The sequence below is a fragment of the Lipotes vexillifer genome, unplaced genomic scaffold, assembly GCF_000442215.2.
Source record: "Lipotes vexillifer unplaced genomic scaffold, Lipotes_vexillifer_v1.1 scaffold257, whole genome shotgun sequence".
In the NCBI taxonomy this organism is placed as follows: Eukaryota; Metazoa; Chordata; class Mammalia; order Artiodactyla; family Lipotidae; genus Lipotes; species Lipotes vexillifer.
In genome coordinates, this window is record NW_006778935.1 from 1,168,481 (window position 1) to 1,192,808 (window position 24,328).

Below are 24,328 nucleotides of genomic sequence, written 5' to 3' on the forward strand. Positions count from 1 at the left end.
TTCTTTAATTATCCTCGTGTGTCTATTATTCTCTTTTTGTTCATCTTGGCTTCCTTTGTCATTCAGTATTGTAGCATTTCTCTATAGTCTGTGGATATTTTATTGTTAGTTCACATCTTAGATGGGGCGATAGGAGGGCCGACTGGGAGCTCTGGGTGTGGGAGTGGGAATGACCAGCTTGCAGACTTCTTTCCCAGTGAGCATGTGGGTGCCAGCCACCATGGTGTAGTATCCACAAATGCTAGAATGAGAAGCACTTTACTCTGGATCCTGAACTCCAATGCTAGCCACCATAATATTTTTCAACTAGTTTGTTCAATTTCATAAAAGACAGACATTCAGCTCTTTGACCCAGGAAGTAATTGGTTATTGATTAATTCTACATGAGGATCAGGAGGAAGGAGTGGAAGGTTATTTTTCTCACCCCCAATTCTTACTCCATGTTCTGCTGGGCTGGTAGAACTTGAGTCTAGAGCATGTCTCAATTGTTTCTGAGTAGGTCAGGAGTTTCCTTGGCTGTAACTCTCTATATAACCTAGACTGTGGTCTTCTTGACTCTATCTTATCAGGCACTTTCCTCTTTCCATTTTCTTCTCCTGCAAACTTACTAAAATATGTCATGTCTTAGTGACCTATCCATTCTCTTCATCATTGTGTATTTATATTCCTTTATCATCATATTCACAGTAACTTAAGAGAGATAAGAGATCACACCTGTGCTCATTTTGCTGTTTTGGGCTAACACTGCTTTAAATTTTATGTCCAAAGCCAAATTTCTGATTTTCCCTTCCTAACTCACTCCCTCTCTCAATAAATGAAATTCCAAAAGGCCCTGAGATCATCCCTAGCTCTCTCTTTCTCTTATTTCATGTACCTGGTACATTCAGTAACTCTTTTGGCTTCACATTCAAAATGCATCCAGAACCTAACCATTTCTCACCACCTCTATCCCAAGCACTCTGCTCTCCTTGTTTCTGTTTCTATACCCCTCCTGTGGCTTTTCAACAGAGCGACCAGAACAATCCTGTTAAAATACATCACCCCAAATCCATCCCTTGCTCAAAATGATGTAGTAGATGCCTGTGTCACTGAGAGTAAAACAAAATTCTCACAGTGGCCACCCACCACTGTTTCGGCCGCCTGTCACACCCCCCAGCCTCCTCCTCTCACCTCTCCCTGTCCCCCTCCCTGCTTGTCGCTCCGTCCCACCAGCACACTGGGTCACACCACTCTCAGCACCGCTCTCCTCTGTGACAACCACTTGACACACTCCAACATCTTCATGGTTTTCTTCATCATATCAGTGTAACCTTATGTGACCAACTTGTTTAAAATTGAAGTACGCACCCCCCCCCCGCAACACCTCCTATCTCTCTTCCCTGCTTTATTTCCCCCTGGCACCTATCACCATCTTATTTATTTTGTTATCGTCACCCTACACCCACCATTAAGTAAGTTTCATGAAGACAATCATTTTTGTCTATTTAGTTTATCCCCAGCACTCAACATTGTACCTGGTACACAGTAGGCAATTAAGTATTTGTTGAGTGAATGAATGAATGATTATTATTATATAGCCAATAGGAAGATTATTTTAAAGTATTTTCCAAAAAAATTTTTTTTAATTCTTAGGAGCATCTTATTCCTTGGGAGCATTTGATGCATTGGAAACCTAAACATAACAACTGATATTAAGGCAGTAGATGAAGCAGATCAACATGCCACTTTCAAAGGACAGCAGGTATTTTTCCACAGTAATTAAACATGGAAGCCAAATTTTCTTAGATTTCTTCTTCCTTTATGTCATGTCTTAGTGACTTATCCATTCTCTTCATCATTGTGTATTCATAATAAAAAATGATGGTGATTTTAAAAATTTTTATTTATTTATTTATTTATTTATTTATTTATGGCTGCTTTGGTTCTTTGTTGCTGCACACGGGCTTTCTCTAGTTGCAGCGAGTGGAGCTACTCTTCATTGCGGTGCACGGGCTTCTACTGAGGTGGCTTCTCTTGTTGCGGAGCACGGGCTCTAGGCCGCGCAGGCTTCAGTAGTTGTGGCTCGCGGGCTCTAGAGCCTTGCATTAGCAGGCGGACTCACAAGCACTGCTCCACCAGGGAAGCCCATGGTGATTTTTTATAAACTCTTTTTTTTTAAAATTTATTTTTCGCTGCATTGGGTCTTCATTGCTGCGCATGGGCTTCCTGTAGTTGTTGTGAGCAGGGGCTACTCTTCGTTGCGGTGTGCGGGCTTCTCATTGCGGTGGCTTCTCTTGTTGTGGAGCACGGGGACTAGGCGCCCAGGCTTCAGTAGTTGTGGCACGTGGGCTCAGTAGTGTGGTTCATGGGATCTAGAGCACAGGCTCAGTAGTTGTGGCACACAGGCTTAGTTGCTCCATGGCACGTGGGATCTTCCCGGACCAGGGCTCGAACCCGGGTCCCCTGCATTGGCAGCAGGATTCTTAGTCATGCGCCACCAGGGAAGCCCTGAGTTTTTAAAATGTATCTTTGTGCCTGCTTTAAGGTAAGGTATGCAGATAATACAATTAGGGCTTTCTCAGCTGCCAGGCTCAGAAGACAGGGAGGCAGAGGAACAAGTGGGAAGCAGCTTATTTCTGTGTTATAAAATGAATGGTAGAAAAGTGAAGATGCTGCTGCTTAAGCAGTTTCCTGTCTTTTTTCCTGGGGAAAGTGGACTAACAGTAGCCCTCAGTCTGAAATCACGATCATTTCTGTGTCCTTGCATATGTACTTTCCCTTAAATTAAGCATTAATTCCTTTTTGTGGCACCCTTGAACAATGCCTGGTTCAAAAAAAGCTCTTGTTTAAGGAATGAGAAGAGATGGCAGGGGAAGGTGGGCGAGGGTGATTTCTTCCACAATCAACAGAATTGCAATTGCTGGTTCTTATCTGAGTGTAAGAAGAGATTACCATCTGAGTTGCCTTTTGTTTCCCCTCTATTTTTTTTTTTTAATGAATGTCTTTTTTATTTTATTTTATTTTTTTATATATATATTTTTTACTTTTGAACTTTAAAACTTTTATATGGATGTTCCAGACGGGTAACACTTTCACAAGTTGAAAGTTTATAATGTACACCTTTCACCTGCCCCACACTCATCCAAAACTCAAGTGCAGAACGTGGGGTAAATCTCATTTTCCAAAAAAGGACATCGACAACTATAAAATCCCAAGACTAACAGTGCAATGTATTGACCTGGCAAGAACTTGGCCCTTATTTATGATTGGGTGGGGGGAATATCCTAAGATGACATAGGCATATGAGAAGGCCAGGAATAGCAGTGAATGAAGATCTCATAAAACACAATAACCAAGAGGGCTAACTTTTCACATGTGTAAAAAGCAATATATATTCAATATGGCAATATTTTTGGCACATATAGTCTACCCCCAAGGAGATCAGCACAGTTTTCCATTATGTCCCAAAATACATTGTTGAAAAGAATATATGGTACCTCATTCTCTTTTTCTTAATCATTTTCATTTAAAGAAAAGCCAAACATATCCATTGCTCACTTACCATAATTTGGTGCTAAATTCTAAAAGGAAATGAGATCAACTTCACATTTTGTACAGAATATCCGTTAGTGTTTGAAAATTATTATCTCAATGTACATGTCTCAGAATAAAAAGAAATGTAAGAACTTTGTGTCTATTGAGGTCAGTTTTAAATATCTATATTATTAATTTGAAGAACAGTCTAAGGAAAGTCCCAAGGTTTTTGATGAATCAAGTTCTGTACCAGGAATGGCCAGAGGAGGCTGTGGTGGGACCCTTCGCTAGTCCCTCTTTCTCTTTTCTATTTCATTTAGTAGACTATAATTTCTTTTTCTTAAAAAAAGACCCCCCTTTGTGGCACCTTCTCTTATTCCTTCCCCTAAAAGGTCTCAATTATTTGGCCAGCTGAAGATATTTTCTCTTTCTCCAGAAAACATGTGGTAACTGGTGGGTAGAGGGGGATGACAGTGACAATGACTCTGAGTGGGAACAAGGTTGGGATCGGGAAAGATGAAAAGGTTGGAAGCCATCAAGAATCCTGGCAAACCTTGGGGAGAGTTCTGTGCTGGGGGGAAGGGATCTTGGAGCAACTAGCTCAGGAGCCTCAATTTTTTGAACTCAAAAATGAGGATATTGGAGTGTATGATGTTCAAAGTCTCCATGGCTTTACAATTTTTCATGATCTATCAATTGCTTTCAAGAATTCATAAGCTTCTTTCTCCCTTTCTTGCTCCTTCCCTTCCCCCTCCCTCCTTTTTCCTTTTTCCTTTCTTTCTTTTTCTTTTTTCTGCCAAAACACACATTTATTGAGTGCCTAATACCGGCTAAGCACTAAGATAGATCTTGGGAACACAAATGACTAAGCTATATTTTCTGATTTTAAGCAGCTCACAAATCCAGGGTAGGGTGTCAGACACACTGACAGATAATTAAAGTGTGAGAAATGCCATAGCAAATATGCATGGGGTTCATCAAAGAACAGGAAGGAACCATCAGTTGTTCATGGAACACATGAAACAGAAGGGGAGATGGGTGAGTAAGCTGAGTCTCTATGGAGCCTTGGAAATTCTGGACAGAATGGAGAAGGGACATCTAGGAAAGCACACACTTCTGAGGGCACAGAATTACCATTATAAAGGAAGAAAGAATCACGGGTGATTTAGAACAGTTGAGGCAGAATGGTGCTAGAGTCAAAGTGGTTATTCACTGGCACCTAAGGGCAGAGGCTATGTTTGTTTTGGTCACAGATAAATCCCTAGTACTTGGCACATACTACACCCTCAATGAATACTTGTTCATTAAATGAATGACTGAATGATATGGGCAGAAAACTTCATTTTGTGGGTAATATTCAATAAAAATGATTTGAAGCCTGATCAGGTTTGAGGTTTTTTAGGATCATTCCTAGCAGATAGACACACAGAGTTGGAGAGCAAAGAGAGGATTCTAGGAAAGGAGGTAGAAGGCGTCTTCAGATGGGACCCATCAAGAACTTGAACAAGATAGGAGGGGGAAGCAGGATGAGGAAAGAGATATGAGAGCTAATTAGGAAATTCAGAGAGCTTGCAAGTTACTTGGATGGTGGGCAAGCAAATGGTGTGGATGCAGTTAAGGCAAACTTCCAGGAAATCCCAGATCACACTCCCCAAATGAGTAAACTAGATTGTCTATGATATTCATACCTGCAGAGGTGACAGAGGTTACCCCCAAATTCTGAAATAGCTACTGAAAACTGATGTCAGTTTATAGAACATATTTTTGGAGAGCACATTTATTCTGTGACAGTTACTTCAAAATCTAATAATTTAACAGACAGAGATCCTCTGTTAAAGATTTTTTTTTGCATGAGTGAATTAACATTTAGAAAACTAACTGGCTCAATCAGTTTGGGAAATTGGCAATATCCATCAAGGCTGGACATGGGAAGACCTATGACCAGCAATTACATACCTCACAGAAAGGCATATGTTTATAACAACACTGTTTGTTTTTATTTTTAAATTGAAGTATAGTTGATTTATAATGTTGTTTTAGTTTCTGGTGTACAGTGATTCAGTTATACATATATATACATATTCTTTTTCATATTCTTTCCCATTATGGTTTAATCCCAGAATATTGAATATAGTTCCCTGTGCTATACAGTAGGACCTTTTTATCTATTTCATATATAGTAGTTTGTATCTGCTAATCCCAAACTCCTAATTTATCCCTCCCCCACCCGCTTTCCCCTTTGGTAACCATAAGTTTGTTTTCTATGTCTGTGAGTCTGTTTCTGTTTCGTAAATAAGTTAATTTTGTATCATATTTTAGATTCCACATATGATATCATACGGTATTTGTCTTTCTATTTTATTTATTTTTTAATTTTTTGGCCACACTGCATGGCAAGTGGGATCTTATTTCCCCAACCAGGGACTGAACCCATGCCCCCTGCATTGGAAGCGCAAAGTCTTAACCACTGGACCACTGGGTAAGTCCATGTCTTTCTCTTTCTGACTTACTTCACTTAGTACGTAATCTCTAAGTGCATCCATGTTGCTGCAAATGGCATTAGTTCATTCTTTTTTATGGCTGAGTAATATTCCACTGTGTGTGTGTGTATGTGTGTGTGTGTGTGAAAAAAATATATATATATATACATATATAAAACACATCTTATTTATCCATTCATCTGTTGATAGACATTTAGGTTGCTTCTATGTCTTGGCTTTTGTAAGTAGTGCTGCTATGAACATTGGTGTGTATGTATCTTTTCGAATTATAGTTTTCTCTGGATATATGCTCAGGAGTGGGATTGCTGGATCATATGGCAACTCTACTTTTAGTTTTTAAAGGAACCTTCAAACTGTTTTCCATAGTGGCTGCACCAATTTACATTCCCTGTAGGAGAACACTGTAGGAGAGTTCCCTTTTCTCCATACCCTCTCCGGCATGTGTTATTTGTAGACTTTTTAATGATGGCCATTCTGACTGGTGTGAGTTGATACCTTGTTGTAGTTTTGATTTATAACAACACTATTTGTAATAACCCTAAACTGGAAACTGCCTGAATGTCCATCAACTATAGAATAGATAAATAAATTATGGTATAGTATTTAGCAAAGAGAATGAACAAAGTACAATCACATGCAAAATGTTGAAGAATCTCATAAATATAAATTTTGAGTAATAGAAGTCAGACCAAAAAGAAAACGTAGTCTATGATTTCATTTACAGAAATTTTAAAAACAGGTAAAACTAATTATAAAGTTGCAGGTTAAAATAGGGTGTGTTAGTAGGGTAGACACCTGGGGTGCTGGTGATGCTTTGTTTCTTTATTGGGGTGCTGTTCACATGGGTGTGTGCTCTTTTCAAAAATTCATCAAGTTATATAGTTACAGCTTGTGCACTTTTCTGTGCATATTTTATTTCAATCAAAGTTAAAAAAAATCAGGTCAAGTCCCTGAGAGTAGCATGGCTAAACAAAAAAAGTAAATTTTTTAATTTTGTTTTTCCAATTTATAAATGCTCAAGAGAATTTAGTGTGTAAAATATTAAGGATTGGAAGCAATGGCATCTCTCAATTCTTGTGCAGAGAAGTGGACACAAAATTTCCCCTTCATGGCTCTGTCATTAGGCATCTCAATCTTAACCCCCTGGATCCTTGCTGTCATAATCCACTGCATTTTAATACACTGAAACAATGTCTGGGCTGAAATTTGCCAAACTGGGAGGTGGTCCAACAATGTATCTACCCAGGGGGCCTATCAGAATATCTAACCAATTAGAACTGAATATCAGAGCTGGAATCTCAAATCCTGTCTCTTGGGGTGATAGGCCATCTCGCTATTATATTGTTTTGAACAAGGATCTGGGATAGGAATTGGGCAGGTGGGTGACAGGGTGAGCCTCCAGGGACCAGAACCCAGAGGGAAGACATGTTGAAAATCATTTTAGATTTCTAAATCCAAACAGGGGAGGCTCCACCTCTATTGCCCTTGCACACAGAGATTCTTCTTTACTAATCCTGAGACAGATTCATTTCTTACTGAAATTCTCTTGTTAAAGAGTGATCTCCCATGAGTTACATACTGGATCCCTGAGACCTGACAGTAAACACCAGCATATGGCAATCCTGTGAACCCTGCTCCTGGCTCAGAGCAATCTGTTTTAACCTACACAATGGTATTTAGGTTGCATGACTGCAGGAAGAAGTAGGCACAATTAGACATCTCTATGTAGCCTCCCACCTCAAAGGAAAGCACAATATTAGAAAGAGGGACTAGAACTGGGCAGGAAGAAGAGAGAGAATTATTTTATCTTCAGACTTCTTGACGAATAGAAAAATTTGCATTGACCTGATAAATCAGTTAACTTGTTCAAATGACACTGTTTTTTGGAGCTGATGTAAATGATCTGTCTTTTGCAGTCCATGTTAACCTTACCAGTCAGATATTTAAAGAAATTCACCAACTGGTGTGGAAAAAAGCCTTGAGGATTTAATAGTCCTTACTCTCAGCTACTGACTTCTGTCTTTGGCACTGAGAAAACAGAAGCAATCAAAAAACATCTACAATTCCCTCTATTACATGGACGATTTACCAGCATCTCTACTGATGGACTCCAGTTTTCCTCCTCTTATTGATTAAATGCCCTTGCTCCTGTCTGAGCACAGCCCCTCCATTTGTGAATAAGAGAGAGTCAACAATTTTCTTTTTCTTTGTAAAGGACCAGAGAGTAAATATTTTAGGCTTTGAACTCCATATGTTCTATGTCATAACTACTCAACTATGTCTAGTGAAAGCAGCCATAGACAACTTGTAAACAAATAGGCATTGTTATGTTCCAATAAACCTTTATTTATAAAAACAAGTGGTGGGTCAGACTTGGCCTCAGGCTGTAGTTTACTGAGCCTTGTACTAGATCTTACCACTCTCTTGCCCACTCAAGGACATGCTTTAGCAATTCTCTGACTCGCTTACATTGTTTTCCCTCCACAGGATCATTCCCACAAGCATACATGTATTTTGTGGTTTCGCCCATCTTAAAAACTATCTCTTGGTCTCACTTCCCCGTTCTAGCAGCTTTCGCATTTTTCCCCTGCCCTTTACATCAAAACTTCTCACAAGAGCAATCTCCTTTGGTTTCTTAATTTGCCTCCACTGATATTCCCCAGAGCCCTCTCCAATAGACTTTGACCCTGCTACTCCACTGTAGTTGCTCTAATCAAGGTCACCAATGACCTCTATATCCTTAAACCCACCAGTCAATTCTTGGCCTTCATCTTACTTGACGTATGAGTAGCATTTGATCCTATTGATCACTCTCTTCTTCTTGAAACACTTTGCTTACCTGGCTTCCAAACACACATACTGGCCTCTTTGCCACCTCACTGGCTACTCCTTCTCAGCCTACTTTTTCTTATTCTTTCTTATCTCCTCAATCTCTTCGTGTTGGAGTATCAGTGACTCAGGTCTTGGATATCTTCTCTATCTACAGTCACTTCCTGGCTGAGCTCATACTGCCTCATTAAATACTATCTATAACCTGATGACTTCCAAACTGTTGCATTATATTTGGCATTGAACCCCAGGTTCCTATATCTAACTGCCTACTCAACATGTTTCTTTGGGTATCTAATAATAATCTCAAATTGAACATAATCAAAGCTGAAGCCACACCAAGTGTGTTCTACTATAAACTTTCCTTATGAAGTAAGTGGCATTTCCATCCTTCCTCTCTCTTGCACCAAAACTCTAACATCATCCTTGATTCTTCTCTTTCTCTCACATGCAACATACAATTGTAATTGTTTATGCTCTGGATTCTTCCTTTAAGTAGATGTAGATATAGATATTCAGACCCCTTCTTATCTCCTACATAGCTCCCCCTTGGTCCAAGATACTAATAACCCACTTAAAATATTTCTATAGTTTTTTACCTAATCTCCCTGCTTCCATTATTGCCTCTGCCCTTGCGGTCCATTATTGACTAAAGAGTTAAGTCAGACCAAGTCCACCATCTGCTCAAAACCCTCCAATGGCTTCCATCTCCCTCAAAATAAAAGCCAAAGTCCTTCAAAAGCCTACATTACAATACAAGAAATCGACTTCTGTTGCCTTTGCTAGTTTCCTTTGCTGGTACCTCCACCTTTGCCAGGATTCTCGTAGCTGTGTGTGAAGGACTGTTGGGAATTAACAGTGGGAGAGTAAAGGGAAGGGTGATGGTATTCACCTGCCCCCTGCAGCTCTGAGGAGGGGCCAGGGTATCCCAGAGAGGGGGACTGAAGTCCAGGAGTTCCAGGGGTAGCAAATGTGGATGTGTTCATTGATCCTCAGGGTGGCAGGAGATGCAGGGAGAAGTGTGAGATTCAGAGGGCAAATGTGAAACAAACCACCCATTTTCCAGGTATATTAAAGGGAGGTATCCCTCGAGAGATCAGGGAAAGCCCATCTTTAGGACACAGAGAGTTGGCAAATCATGCTGCATAACAAGAAGAATGACTTTTACTTAATTGCAAAAGATACCACTCTTTCAGTCCAACTACAGAGGGAAAAATTGAAAGACAGCTTTCTCCCAATCCACCTTTGAAAGGAGTCACTTGTCTTAAAGAATAAATAAAAAATTCAATCTCAAGTGATTTATGTAAGAAAGAAAGCACGCAAATCTGGAATAATATATTTAGGAAAGCTGAAGTCCTGGTTCTGATAAAAAAAATTTTAATCGACTCAAGAGATTTCTCAGGAATCTATGATATTGTTGCAATTGAGCAACTTTCTTCAGATTTTTGCCTTCTCTGAGCACTCCATGAAGAAATAATCCCCCTCCCCCATCCTCATACCCTCTCCTCCTGCTATATCCTTCCACACAGACCTCCACCTGACCCACAGTAAGTGTACTTCATCATCGTGATTTATCTATTTATTTCCTCCAGAATGCTGTGTCCCTGACACTGGAACACAGAAGGCACCTGACAAATGTGTGTTGAATGAATGAATGAGCCAGAATCCCCTGGTAAACAATTTTTTCTGAAGACATATGACTTTCAAAGAAGCTCAGGTTCCTGTCGGGTGTTCTACATAATGAGGAAAACTGTTTCCTTTGGTGCTGGCACTATGCAAGGTACTAGGTACGTTGGCTCCGGAGACTAAACAGAAGGTGTGATGTTATGAGACAGTGCTGACAATTAGAAGGGTGGAAATTAAGTTTTCAGAGTACATGGTGTTTGCAAATTTCAATCTTCTGGCTGAGCAGTTTCAATCGAGGAAAAATATCCTATAGAATATCACAGTCTGGGAAGGCAAAACATATTCTGTATCTTCATTAATTATACTAAGCAAGTAGCTGCTGGAAAAACATCTATAGATTCATTTCTGACAGGGAATACTACAGGGCTCAGTAATCAAAATCCCTAAAGACAATTAGTGAGCAGAAGCCCACAGAGAGGAGGAAATTAAAATGTTTTCAACTCAACCGCACAAAGGTTTAACGCAATATAAGATATGCAGATTTGTTTGTAATAAAAACTATATTCACTCACAGTAAAAGCCTCCCTGAAAGTCACTGTCATTTACTGAATGCTTTTAACTGAGAGTTAATGAATATCATGAATTGGTCATTTTTTTAAGAAACTGAATATGACTGTATTTCAGGAATGATATTTTAAAAATATTTTAGAAATATTTAGTATTTGTTTATCTATATTCATCCATCCATCCAACCATACATACATATATTGAGAAGTGAAGTGTATACACTCAACAGAATACCAGTAGGTACCAGAATAAGAATGACTGCAAGGCAAGTACAATGCTGTCACGCAGACAATGTTTCATTGAACAGAAGTCTCTCTCCAAGCATAAATTATACCATAGAAGTAAATGGGTGACTTCGTTCTTAAAGAGAGAAAATAGATGGGGTTTGTAACACAGTCTTGATGAGGAGTTTCTAAAGACCTCAGTGTGTCAAAACTAGTTGGCATTTTATTTATTCCATTATAAGAATTGAAGTTGATGTTATGCAACTTTTGGAAATAAACCTCTACCGTAATCACTGAAGAATTAGAGGTCAGGTCAGATTATCTGGTGTAGCTCAAAAAAATGTCAGAGCACTGAGGCTTAAAAAATTATAGATCATAATGCTCAGGCAATGAACACCGACCTGACATGACCCCATAGTTCTGATCCATGATGTGAGAAGCTGTGTAAGGGCACAGACATGATCTGCAGACTTCAAAGTGTTCCTAGATTCATATTCTTAACTCTGGAAAGACATTGTATGAAGGGTCAGGATCATCATTAGTATCTTATAAACTATAAACATGGAAAAAGAAACCTTTTCTTTCAATATGTTCATTTCAGTTCTCTTCTAATGGCAGTTGGACATTTTTAGAGAAAGCATCAAACTTGAGTCCAAGTTTCCCAGAAGTTCATAGCTTCTTGTTTGATATATCTTGCCTTTGTTCTAGTTATTTCTATATGCATCTGAAAGGCACACTATCTTAGTAAACTAGCAACTCCTTAATGGAGAGGGCCATGTCTAATTCATCTTTCTAGTCCATGGCTGAATAAATATTTATTATTATTTAAAATTGTTATTTAAATTTTAAACTTTTCATTCTTTCTCATATTAATTGAGCAGCTACTATGTGCGTAATCATGGGTTAAGTGTGCACATGGTAAAAGAAGTTAAACAGGTACTGAAATGTCTGCCCTCTAGGAGAGGGATGGAAAGAAGATGGTAAGGCTAAGAGAAAATGGGTTGGGATAAGATGCTTAGGTGAAATGGAATGTGGTTTCATCTATATTTTCTTTTGCAAAGAAATTATATCAAATGCCTTATTTTCTAATGTAAAATATCCATTATTCTAAGCCAATGCCATTACTTGGAAGTGTTTGAATTACACTTCTACTTGGCAGCAGAATGATTTTTAGATGGAATTTTAACACATGCTAAATATGACAAAAACTCAGTCTTTCATAGGAATAAGGACAATGTCATACGGATTCAGATCGAGGTGACAAGCTTCAGAAGTTTCAATCCACATACCTTGGCCACTTCTTCTTGGAAAGCCACGAGGTTCAAATGGGAGATGTTAACTAAGTCAGGCCCATACACCACTGTTATCATGCGATGTTCCAGGCGCCCGATGTTCCCCACATCCAGAAGTTCACGTAATTTGGGGTCCTGGATAATAATAAATGTTGAAATATTTAGTCTTAGCTAGAGATTTTAGAGCATAATATCAAAAGAATTAGAGTTAGAATGCCTTAAAAACAAAGTTGCCTTTTATTCTTTTTTTTAATTTTTAAATTTTTATTGAAGTATAGTTGATTGACAATCTTGTGTTAGTTTCAAGTGTACAGCAAAGTGATTTGGAGATATATATGTATATATATTCTTTTTCAGATTCTTTTCCCTTATAGGTTATTAAAAAAAATGAGTAGAGTTCCCCATGCTATGCAGTGGGTCCTTGTTCGCCGTCTATTTTATATGTAGTAGTGTGTATATGTTAATCTCAAATTCCTAAATTATCCCTCCCCCCTCCTTTCCTCTTTGGTAACCATAAGTTTGTTCTCTACATCTGTGGATCAATTTCTGTTTTGTAAATAAGTTCATTTGCATCACATTTTTAGATTCCATATATAAGCAATATCATACGATATTTGTCTTTCTCTGTCTGGCTTACTTCACTTAGTATGATAATCTCTAGGTAAAGTTGCCTTTTATTCTTACTAGAAACTGGTATGAGTTGAAGTCCTTCAACCCAGAAAGGCCCAGAGAGGTGAAATAACTTGCCCAAAGGTTGTGAAGAGAGAATTTCTGCATAAAGATTTATGATCCTCAGATCCTCATGGTATTTTTTTTTATATTCTATTTATTTATTTATTTATTTATTTATTTATTTATTTGGTTGTGCTGGGTCTTAGTTGCAGCAGGTGGGCTCCTTAGTTGTGGCATGCATGTAGGATATAGTTCCCTGACTAGGGATAGAACCTGGGCCCCCTGCATTGGGAGCGTGGAGTCTTAACCACTGCACCACCAGGGAAGTCCCGATCCTCATGGTATTATGCTAAGTGAAATAAGTCAGAAAGAGAAGGACGAATACTGCATGATATCACTTATATGTGATTTTAAAAAAGCTGAACTCATACTAACAGAGATTAGAGTAGTGGTTACCAGGGACTGGAGGGTGGGAAAAATGGGGAGATGTTGGTCAGAGGGTACAAATTTACAGATATAAGATAAGTTCTGGGGATCTAATGTATAGCATGGTGATTATAGTTAATAATATTGTATTATATATTGGAAAAATGCTAGGGGAGTAGATCTTAAATGTTCTCACCACAAAAAAGAAATGATAATTATGTGAGGTGATGGAGGCGTTAGCTAACAATCTGGTGGCAATCATTTTGCAATATATTAATGTAACAAATCAACATGCTGTGCACCTAAACTTACACAATATTGTGTGTTAATTATATCTCAATAAAGCTGGAAAAAAGACTTATGGTCCTAAGTCAAGAGCTCTTTCTGTCATACTGTCATTCAGTAACACATTTTTATGTGTCACAATTCTCCCTTTATTTCCTCCAATCATCCCATGAATCACATAGTGAAATGCAAAATCTCATCCTTCTCAATTCATGAACACATTGAAATGAAGAGGGTGGTTTGGCAGAATCAAAACACAACAATGCCACCTAGGGCTGGGGCAGAAACCTAGCTGAGGGTCACAGCCTGGACTTTCTCCACACTGAACACTGACAGAGAGGATTGTTAAAGTGAGCCACATGGCGGCACCTGCCATGAATATGTTATTTCAGTTCTATCCTCAAAAAGTACTGGGATTTGGACATAGAGAAATTCTGCAGTCTTTTCAGAGCAAGCTGCCTTCTTTGTGACATCATAAGTATGGATCCCTTGGAGATATAGTCCTGCTGGGCAAAGGAGGTTTCCAAACTTTCTGAATTCAAAACAAAATCTACATAGGGCTCCGCCATTTTGGCTGAATTTATTTTCCGTTCATACAGGCCTTGAAGAAGATAAGAGCTTCATGCAGAAAATTAGCATCAAATCAATCACTTAGCAAATTTTCAGCCAGCTTCTGAGCAATGAATAAATTTACATTCTTATTTATTTAGCTAAATGCTGGGCCAACAGGGCTTAATGACTTAGGCTTGTTATTCTGATCTCCCTTCTGAGGTTTTTATATACAGCACCCTTATAAAGAAAAAGCAAACTTGAAAAAACCAAGAAAGAAACAACAAAACGTTTCCAGCTGAGTTATTTGATTTGGTGACATTAATTCTCTCTTTAGTTAATAAAACTTTCTCCTCTGTTCGGCCGAATGAAGAGGAACATTTTCAGGTAAGTTATGATGAGAGGAAATCCCATTTCAAAGCTGTGCCCAATATAATCAAAATTTCAACTTGACTAACAAGCTGAGAATTTATCAAGAACATCAGGCCTCCTTGAAAGATCAAATGCTATCACAAAAGTATCAATTTGCATGACCTAGAAAAGGAGAGGAACACAGTAAAAAAAAATATTAAAATATTAAATAAACAATCATAGCAAAAAGGGAAATGTTTAACATTTTACCATTAATGAAAGATGAAAGGAGAATGTTCCGAAAGAATGGACTTTTTGTGAAGGCTAATTAAAGAATGATACCAGCTGTTCTGTGAAACAACTGCATCTCAGGTTTTGATCACCATTGAGGCAAGTTTCAAAAAGAAAATACATTTGATCAGTACTTAAAATTTTTTTTGTGTGTACTTAGAAGAGAAAAATAAACTTCAGAAACCACCTGAAACTTGTAATTATAAATCCCTAGTGTTAAATCAGTGATTACAAAGTCCATCAATATCTTCGGTTCTACAACATTTAATGGGACAATATTTGGAATTGAATGCGCTCTATACTTTGTATCCTTTCTTTCCTTCCATTGACAGCCATGTGACTCACCCTCTGGCTCTTTTCTCTTTCAAGTATTTTCTCTTCCTTCTATACTACTTTGCTGCCTAATTCACATATCCATTAAAAATACTTTTGCCCACTTATTAATAGTTGATGGATTAAAGAGTGTCACCTCTCAGAACTTCAGGGACTAGGTGTGGGGCTCAGGGATTCATTTGAGTTTTCCTTGAGAAATAGGAACCCCAGGCAAGTACAGAGGACCGAGGGAAGGTGCCTAGAATAGAAGATAATTCTGGAAGAGGGATTTGGGGATTCACACTGTCCCTAACAATACTGTTAGGTAGAGTCAACAGGAAGTTTTGAGAAAGATGACCAACTCTTTGTGGCAGCTCTGTTAAGTTTTCCCACTAATGGTTTAATGGTTACATATATATATATATATATATATGTGTATGGGATTGGGAAGATAATGCAGGCTGGCAAAATGATGATGATGACTGAATCTGAGGGGTAGGTATTTGAGGGTTCATTGTTATATATCTATCTACATCTGAGATAGCTAACATTTATACATCAGTAATAAATTTTTAAAAAGTATTGAGCATGAACTGGAGGAGCAAGAAATTTTAGAAATAAAATTTAGAAATTCAAGAGAAACCACAATATTTTAAAGTTATGTAGTTCTGAAAGCAAGCAGAGAAACTGTTTAAATAGATAACAAGCAACTTTCTTATTAATACCTTTTCTTGGTGAGGGATCATACTAATTTTTAAACTATATTTTACTTTCTTTTCCACCGTTAATCATTTTATTTCTCTTTAAAATTGTACCTTTTCTTCATCTATTTCATTTTTATCAACACCAAACATGGTTATGTTAGAAATCTCTCTTAAGACATGACTTCACTTTTCTTTTTACCTGTACTGTTTTCTATTTTGAACACAACATGCCAAGCTGATGTGGTGGCTTCAAATCTCATTCCTCATTACTGAGAAGATTGTTATGTGAAGGGTATACTTGGAAAAGATATCTGTCCTTTCAAGTACCAAAGGTTGCACTCAGTTGTTTTCAGCAAAGGAGACCCTCAGAGAATAGGCAAAAGGGGGAAATTATCTAGAAGAATAAACAGCAAACGCACGCAGTGTTTGGAGAAACTTTTAAGTGGAAGGATTTAAAGTAAACATGTCTAGGGAGTTCCCTGGCAGTCCAGTGGTTAGGACTCGGTGCTTTCACTGCCCGGGGTTCAATCTCTGGCTGGGAACTAAGATCCCGCAAGCCACGTGGGATGGCCAAAACAGAAACAAAAACAAACAAAAAATAAAGTAAATATGTCTAAAAAATGGTTGTCTCTTGGGGGTTGTTTCTCAGGTCTGGGGATATGGGTGGCTGTACTTCAAAAACAAGCAAAATCAAAATATGTTGTAACAATAACAAAAACCTATAGACAGTTTGCATAAAAACCACCCTCTTCCCAAAATCTATTCTACTAAGGAATCTTATTTCTGTTTCTCATTGATTGAACCTCCTGACCAGTTTTCAGAAAAGGATTTACCTACGTAGGTTACTACCAAGTTCAAACATATTTCTTGGTCCCTGCAATGATATAAATTCTTTGAAAAATTTACAAAGAAAACAAGCTATCCCCACAACTCTATAAAAATGTCCAATTTCTCTGTTGCAGAACACTAAAGAATATAGCTCCGAAAAAAAAAAAAAAAGAGGTGAGGTGAACTTGAAATTTCATAGTTTCACTAAGCTGGCACTCAGGCCTGCTTTCCCCAGAGAATATCCTACATGTGTCTCCACCATTGGAATTAGCCAGACCAACTAAGAATCCTGGCAGCTATAATTTAAGTGTAATTTTAATGTTAAGTGCAGGATCATCTCTATTCATTCCCTTAAGAGTTACAAAATAGAGACTGTCTGACTAAATAAGTTCATTTTCTCTTAATCATTGGGATTCATGATTAAATTACTTCAGTTCTGCTGCAAAGAAAGCGAAGTTGCTCAGATTAATGATTCCCATTTCCAGGTAATAGGCAACTGAAGAAAGTCAAGACCTGTCTACACCTGAGACACAGGTATGCATTATTATAATTATAACATATCATTCAACAAAATAGAAATTAATAAAAAGGATAATCACATGCTAAAAGATACTTTTTAAAAGAGTCAAATCCCAGTTTCAACCTTCATTCCTTAATATATATGACTTTCAAAGTAAAGCTATTTTATTTGTATGTCAGACATATGCAAAATAAAAAAATCTTTCAAGACCTTAGATTTCATTTTAATACCAAAAACATTCTTGGTGCAGAAAATATACCTCACTCATTTTTCATCCCCATAAAATATATCTTTACTGGATGTTAGGCTTATTGAACGATTTGCATATTAGATTAATTTTATTCCCAGCACCTAATACAATATTTTTGATCTGAATTAAAATTATATAGATGTAACTTTAATCCATCATTCAGATAAAGAACCAGGTATATAAAAGTCTTTCTATTAACAGTACAACAGTCAGAAATGAAAGAGATAGATTCCTTGTTAGATTAAAATGACATTAGCATGTTTATGCTTTATTTAAATCTGTTGTGAAGGAAACATATAAACTTATGTCAAGGGTGGTTTTCCATCAAGGTTTTGAATTTAACATTTGCCTTTTGGAAAATAAAAAATAGATGAACAAACCCCTTGGAATCAATACTTATTCTCACACCTCTCATTGCAAAAGTTTTGCTCTTTTTTATGAACGTCATGAGGAATACTATTCTCTTCTTCAGGATATACCAGTAGTTTAGGCAGCTCACACAGCCAGCAAGCCTTTTTAGATAAAACAGGTTTCACTTGCATGGATTTTTAACTCTGAAATGCGGTGCCATGAACATTCTCCTACACAGAGGGGAAGACTTGGAGGACGTTGTTTATCCATTTTTTCCTGTAAGTGAGGACGGGGGTGGCTTGAATATTTTTCAGCTATTTCTTTAGATGGAGGGAATAGCAACGTGAGAACAGACTGACTATGACAAAGAAAAGTGACTATGGGCAAATACTAGAAAGAAAAAGAGCAGTACAGTCCTTCATATCTCACAGAGGCATTATCATAACAAGATTATTTATACTTGTTTGGATAGAGTGGTGATGAAGTTGTATACACAGTCTTCACTGCACTCATGGGAAGCCTCCATGTTCAAGTAAAAAAATCTATTGGAGGATAAGAAAACATTTAGTTGGCCTGGCTATGCATTTCCATCCAAAATAAAGTGTCCTGAAGGTGCCAGACATGAGTTTATTGAGCTAAAAACTAACAGACTGTTCAAATCTAAAAGAAAAAAAATAGTTTAGAAGAAATGTAAATGCAATCACCCTGAAAAATATTCCCCTTGATCATAGGCATATCCATGCAGCTAAAATTTTGTTTATCCTTGGGAATGGCTACAGAGGAGAGAGATATAAATTCAAGGAAAATCTCCAACTAGCATTCTAGTGATTAACGTAAAATTTAACTGCTTGAGGTTTTCCTCCTTTCAGTGAACAAGCTCAGGGTGTGGTTTTAAAGTAGTTTCAAAGCTATGTAGTTTCAAAGAATGAAGAGAAAGAGGAAGTGCGTGCTGGAGGCGTTCAGCCAGCTGACACTCAGAAGGAGAATAAAAAGAGGATTAAAATAAGGTGCCTGGATTCCTGGGAACAAGTAAGTCCCAGGATGTAGCGATGTCCAAGTGATACTCGTTAGAGCTGCACAAATGCTGTTATTTCAAGAAGTTGCATTACCTGAGCTAGGTTCCTAGGTCGCAGTACACATGCTCTAAGCTAACAGGATGCTTGTCTTGATGCTTCAGAAACAGACCTGAGTCAATGATCTGGGGGCAAGTATTGATACATTACTTTGGAGGTGATCACAGGAAGTACAATGAGAGAGTAAGACAAGGAGGAAAGAAAGCCAATAGATAGCATGTTCACAGTATGTAGGATATAGACCAGATTACCACTTTGGGCAACTGAGGCTCAATCCAACCAGCGCCACCCCAAGACAGTGTGAACACACCCCCAAGGATCCTGGAAACTGGAGTACCGATCTGTCAACTCCCATCTCTTGTTGATGGAGCATCTCTCCTGGGATGCCCACTCCCTTGCATTACGGCCAGAAAACATTCTCAGGACTATGTAGGAACTCTACAGGTAAACTCTGGGGTGGGCCAGTGGAATATGAGTGTACAGAAAATGTCTGTTACACTGTTGAAGGAATGACTGTAAGAAATAAAATTTGGTCCTGATATTGATTAATCTTCATGTATTCTATGGGATCTACATTTGAAGGAATTTCATTAGGGCAAATAGATTTAGATTCCTAAATGATCAGTTCTCTATAAAAAATAATAAATATAGCCACAGTTAGTTCTAATTAGTAATCGTTTGTCAAGCACCATCCTAGCTGTTCTATATTTTTCCCTCTGCTTCATCTGCAAACTAATGCTGAAAGGTAGCTATGTTTTTCTTCCCCTCAGTTTGCAAATGAGAACTCTGAGGTTTGGGGGTCGGTAAAGTAATCTGCCCAGTTTTGTAAAATGGGGGAAGGAAGATTTGCCACCAGGTACAGTGGATCATAAAGTCTAAGCCCTCTCCGTATCACATTGTGTTAAAAAGCGTAGCCAATTTGATGGAGTTGATATAAAAATAGTGCAAGTATTTCAAATGGCAGAATATATAAATAAATCAGCATCCATTCAAGTCATCTCCCTTAGTGATATTTTAGGCAGTTCCTAAAAATACAAAATAATCCGAATGTGAAATTAAAATAGGAAAGAAATATGGTCTAGTGGTACCACTTGTCTTGCTAGGAAAGAATGGAAGCCAAACAGCCAAGTTCAATCATCATTTGTACAGTAATCTTTACTGAAAGTCAAAGTGCATGAAATATATAGCAGTTTTTTTAAAAAAGTCTGTGGGAAAAGAAGTGAGCTTCCTCCTCCTCATGGAGTCAGTATTTGTCAAACTTAAAAATTCTAAAGTATAGATAGCTTGTCATTCATGTTTCAAACTCTCCCCAGGCCATCTGTGACACATGCAACCACCTAACTCCCAGCAAAATTCATATACACCGTCATTTCCACTCCAGTGCATAAAAAGCCACATGTCCTAAGGGCTAGCGGTGTGTGCAAAGCAGGCAATTAGTCCGCATATGTTCCTTCCTGGTTAAAATCCCCCACAGAGCGGGTGACATGCATTACATTTTGGGGGGTGGGGTGGGTTGAGGGGGAGCGTGGTGCTTCTGGGTAAGTTTCATTAGCATTGTTTCCAAGTTTTAGAATAATGAGGCCTGTTTGTTAAAAGAATGCAGATAATATTTGGGTAATTTTCATTATCATTGTTTCCAAGTTTTAGAATAATGAGGCCTGTTTGTTAAAAGAATGCAGATAATATTTACTAAGTTCTCTCTGGTCCATGAGTCCTTTAATTGGTGAGATATTTTTTTTTTCCTATTTTGTTGTGGGATTTGCCTCCTTATACAGTATTTGATACAATTAGAGGGCACCAAAGGGGCTTCTGAAACCTCAGAACAGAAGTGAAAATCAAGCATATTAAAAAAAGAAGGCCCGACAATTCCTTAGCAATGACAAACACAAACAATGCTCCCTTTGCAGTTTCTGGAAAATCCATGTGCTTAGCATAGATGCTAAGGATTTCTGACACTTTGAGGGAGACAGCAGAAATTGTATCCTGTCTATCTGACTCTGAGTTTCAGATGCGCCAATTAAAAGCAATGTAACCTCATGAGTTTTCTTAATCCTTCTATGACTCAGTTTCTTTGTTACCGGAATAAATGAATAATTATATGTTAAGTGCTCAGGGCAGCACATAACAAGCTGTGAGTATGTGAAAAATAAATCAATAGCCTGAAAATGAAAGACAATATAGGGGCATCTACTGAATAATTTAATTTCTTATGGACACCAGAACATGTTACTACAAATATATATATATATGTATATATATATATGTACATATATATACACACATATATATATTTACTTACTTTGTGACTTATCAAGCAAGACATATATTTGTATTTACATTTGTATCTATTTATTATATAATATTTAAACACACACACTTTTCCTTTATATTTTCCTTAATTTGCTCTTCCATGGGAAGCATAATTTAAAGAGTGCTAAAAGACATTTCTAGAACTTTTATGTTTCTGGCTCCTGTGTTCAACTAGCTTTGAAAATTAGGCAACTTTTTTCTCTGAGTTTCAGCTTAGTTTCTGCTCAATATGGATGATAATAATGTCTTCGCACCTTAAAGCATTAGTGTGGTAATCAAAATTGAATCTGCAAACTGTACTGTCTCACGTGTAAAGAAAGAATTCACATATTTTTGTGGTGACTGATGTAATTAATTTATTTTGAGTATGACATGAAAAATAGCAGTGAAAAATTGTCAGCTGTTTATCTTTTTCTTATTAAAATTATAAAAGGGATATAGGAGCTTAAAGGAAAGAAATTTTCCTGTCAATTTGCTATAGGTAACTAAAGGAATTTGAAGTAAATAGATAAGTTATCTAGCAGTGTCTAAATATAGATATGAATGTGTGTCTACTAAAGGTTCTAAAAATATTTCAAGATTAAATATTATTTGATTTTCACATTTATCTCTTTGTTTTATTTATATCTCTTTTATTTTCTGTTACTTTAGATAAATGAGTTAACTATATTCCATAATGAATAAAGATCAATAATGTATTATTCCTTCAGAAACACAGGTATTATAAAGCTCTTTATAATTCAAAGTCTGGAGGAGGTTTGATGTCTACTTTTATAAGAAATAACAAATAGCATCTAAATAAGCCCTGTCTTAAATATGCCTTTTTATGTGTGTGCTTCTCTTTGAAAGTAAGAAAATGTCTTCTAAAATTCTTTGCTATCCATCCATCAAAATAATCCAACATTACACATGAAGACCAAAGTTGTCATCTCAACTTTCCATGAGAAAACAATTATCCTGAGAGTTATTTGAATGTGTCTAGTCAGTAAAATCAGGCAGGTTAATAATATCTCCATGCCATTACGGTATTGCCAAGATTGCTAGTACAATTCTAAACCGGAATGTAAAAAGAATTCAATGAGTTATGAAGCTCTCAAAATTTTACAAAAATTGTACAAAAAAACAAGTATTCCCAGGACATTAGTAGCCAATTCTTTGCATTTTATTTGTCGACCTGCACTAATCAGTTTTGAAGTAATTTATTTTAACTTTGTTCTCAAATATCATTTATCCCTCTGTCACCTTTTCCCTCCTTCCCACTCAGTCATCTTTTCTCTCCCCTACCAAAGTATTCCCTGGGGGATTTTGTAAAGCCTTTGGAAACTGGCAAACTACGTGTTTTTATATCATCTTAAGAAGACAAGATTTGAGGCATGGACTGTTTTAGGATGAACTGTAATGTAACCCAGTTTCATATAAAGAGAAATCATCCTACTGTCAAGGATCAATTCAAATTATTCCACTTCTTGAGTTCTCCAATTCATTCAAATACTTGCTTTATGATTAATTCATAGCAAACACTGACTCAGGGACTCAAGAAACAGAGTAGTCTACAAAGTGGGAGTAAGAGGACTCATGCACTTTCCTTTCTTTTCTTTAACGATTCCCACTTGATACCTTCTTGCGTAATATACTGTAGAAGATATTGGAAGATTTCGCTCAGAGTTTCACTTCAATCTAGTGATTTCCTAGCATTGTTGGCTAATTTCAACAATTAAGTACAAAAAATGGATTGCACTGAGCCATGAACAGGTTGCTTCTCATGGTATGCTGGTACATGTTTAAGGCTTTCAAAGGAAAAAAATCCCAACAAAACCCAAAAACCCAAGCAAACAAACAACAAGAACAAAAATCCCCATATCCCTGAATTGTAGCACTTACCACTTTTCATGATGTAAATACTACCACTATAGCCAATTTTAAACTACCCAAATAACATCATTGGATTCAGAAGTGGAAAGAGATGTACAGATGTGCTACACATGTAGCACACTATTATATAATATTTCACTGTACAGATACAAGAGCTATAAATAGCCTCAAGATCATAGATAATCATAAAATATAACAAAATAAATAGGAAGTGATGAGTGTTGAGTATTTATTACCTATGTTTTTAATATAATTTATTTAGTTGCAAATTCATCTTATTTAATTTATAATAATGGCTGTGTTTAACAACCAGTAGCACATTTACCAAAAATTTAACAATTGACTATGATGAACTGGTATGAGCTGGCTCCAGCTCATCACTGGTTGTTTCCAGAGGTGGTCTATAAAAGTTAAAAGAGACTGCTATGTTTCTGGGAAATAGGGAAACATGTCTGTTTGAACAGCATCACCCCCAAATCTCTATAGGCATCAATTTATCTATTTTAGCTTCTTTCTGGTTTTCTTCCTGGCTGGAGACTGCTTCGCAATTGCTTTATTGTCACAGATTGCTCTCCTCGGGCCTTATCTGACACATGTAAGAGGACCTCACTCTGGGTACTCCCCTAGCATGGTTCTGTTGGGTAGATCCCAGCTTCCTGGGCTCGAAACCTATAGGGCTGGGTCCTGGACACTCACCTTCAAATACAATTATATTCCAACTCAAAGTGAAATGTAATAAGAGCATTTCACTCCAAAGTACAATGACTAGCATGGTTTTCTCCTCATTACAGAGTCTGGTTGTCTAGAGACACTCTGCTGTTGACAGATGTTCCAAGGGCTCCTTTGTGGAAGAACATTTAGAGTGTTCCTAGTGTCTGTGGGCATCTGCCACAAGTTCTTTATTCATCCCGTGAACAAATGCTTGTAAGTACCTGCTGTTTACCTGGCATGGTGCTGGTTGATGAAGCTACATTAGGGAAAG

General features: G+C 37.4%; 1 protein-coding gene across 2 annotated transcripts in view; it reads right to left on the reverse strand.

Moving 5' to 3' along the window:
* Window positions 1-24,328, reverse strand: part of PLCB1 (phospholipase C beta 1) — a 686,206-nt gene that overhangs the window by 215,299 nt on the left and 446,579 nt on the right. For both annotated transcript variants that reach the window (XM_007452039.1, XM_007452040.1), the window contains exon 4: window positions 12,550-12,687. In XM_007452039.1, the coding sequence (XP_007452101.1) occupies window positions 12,550-12,687 (138 nt within the window). The remainder of the gene's footprint in view (window positions 1-12,549; window positions 12,688-24,328) is intronic.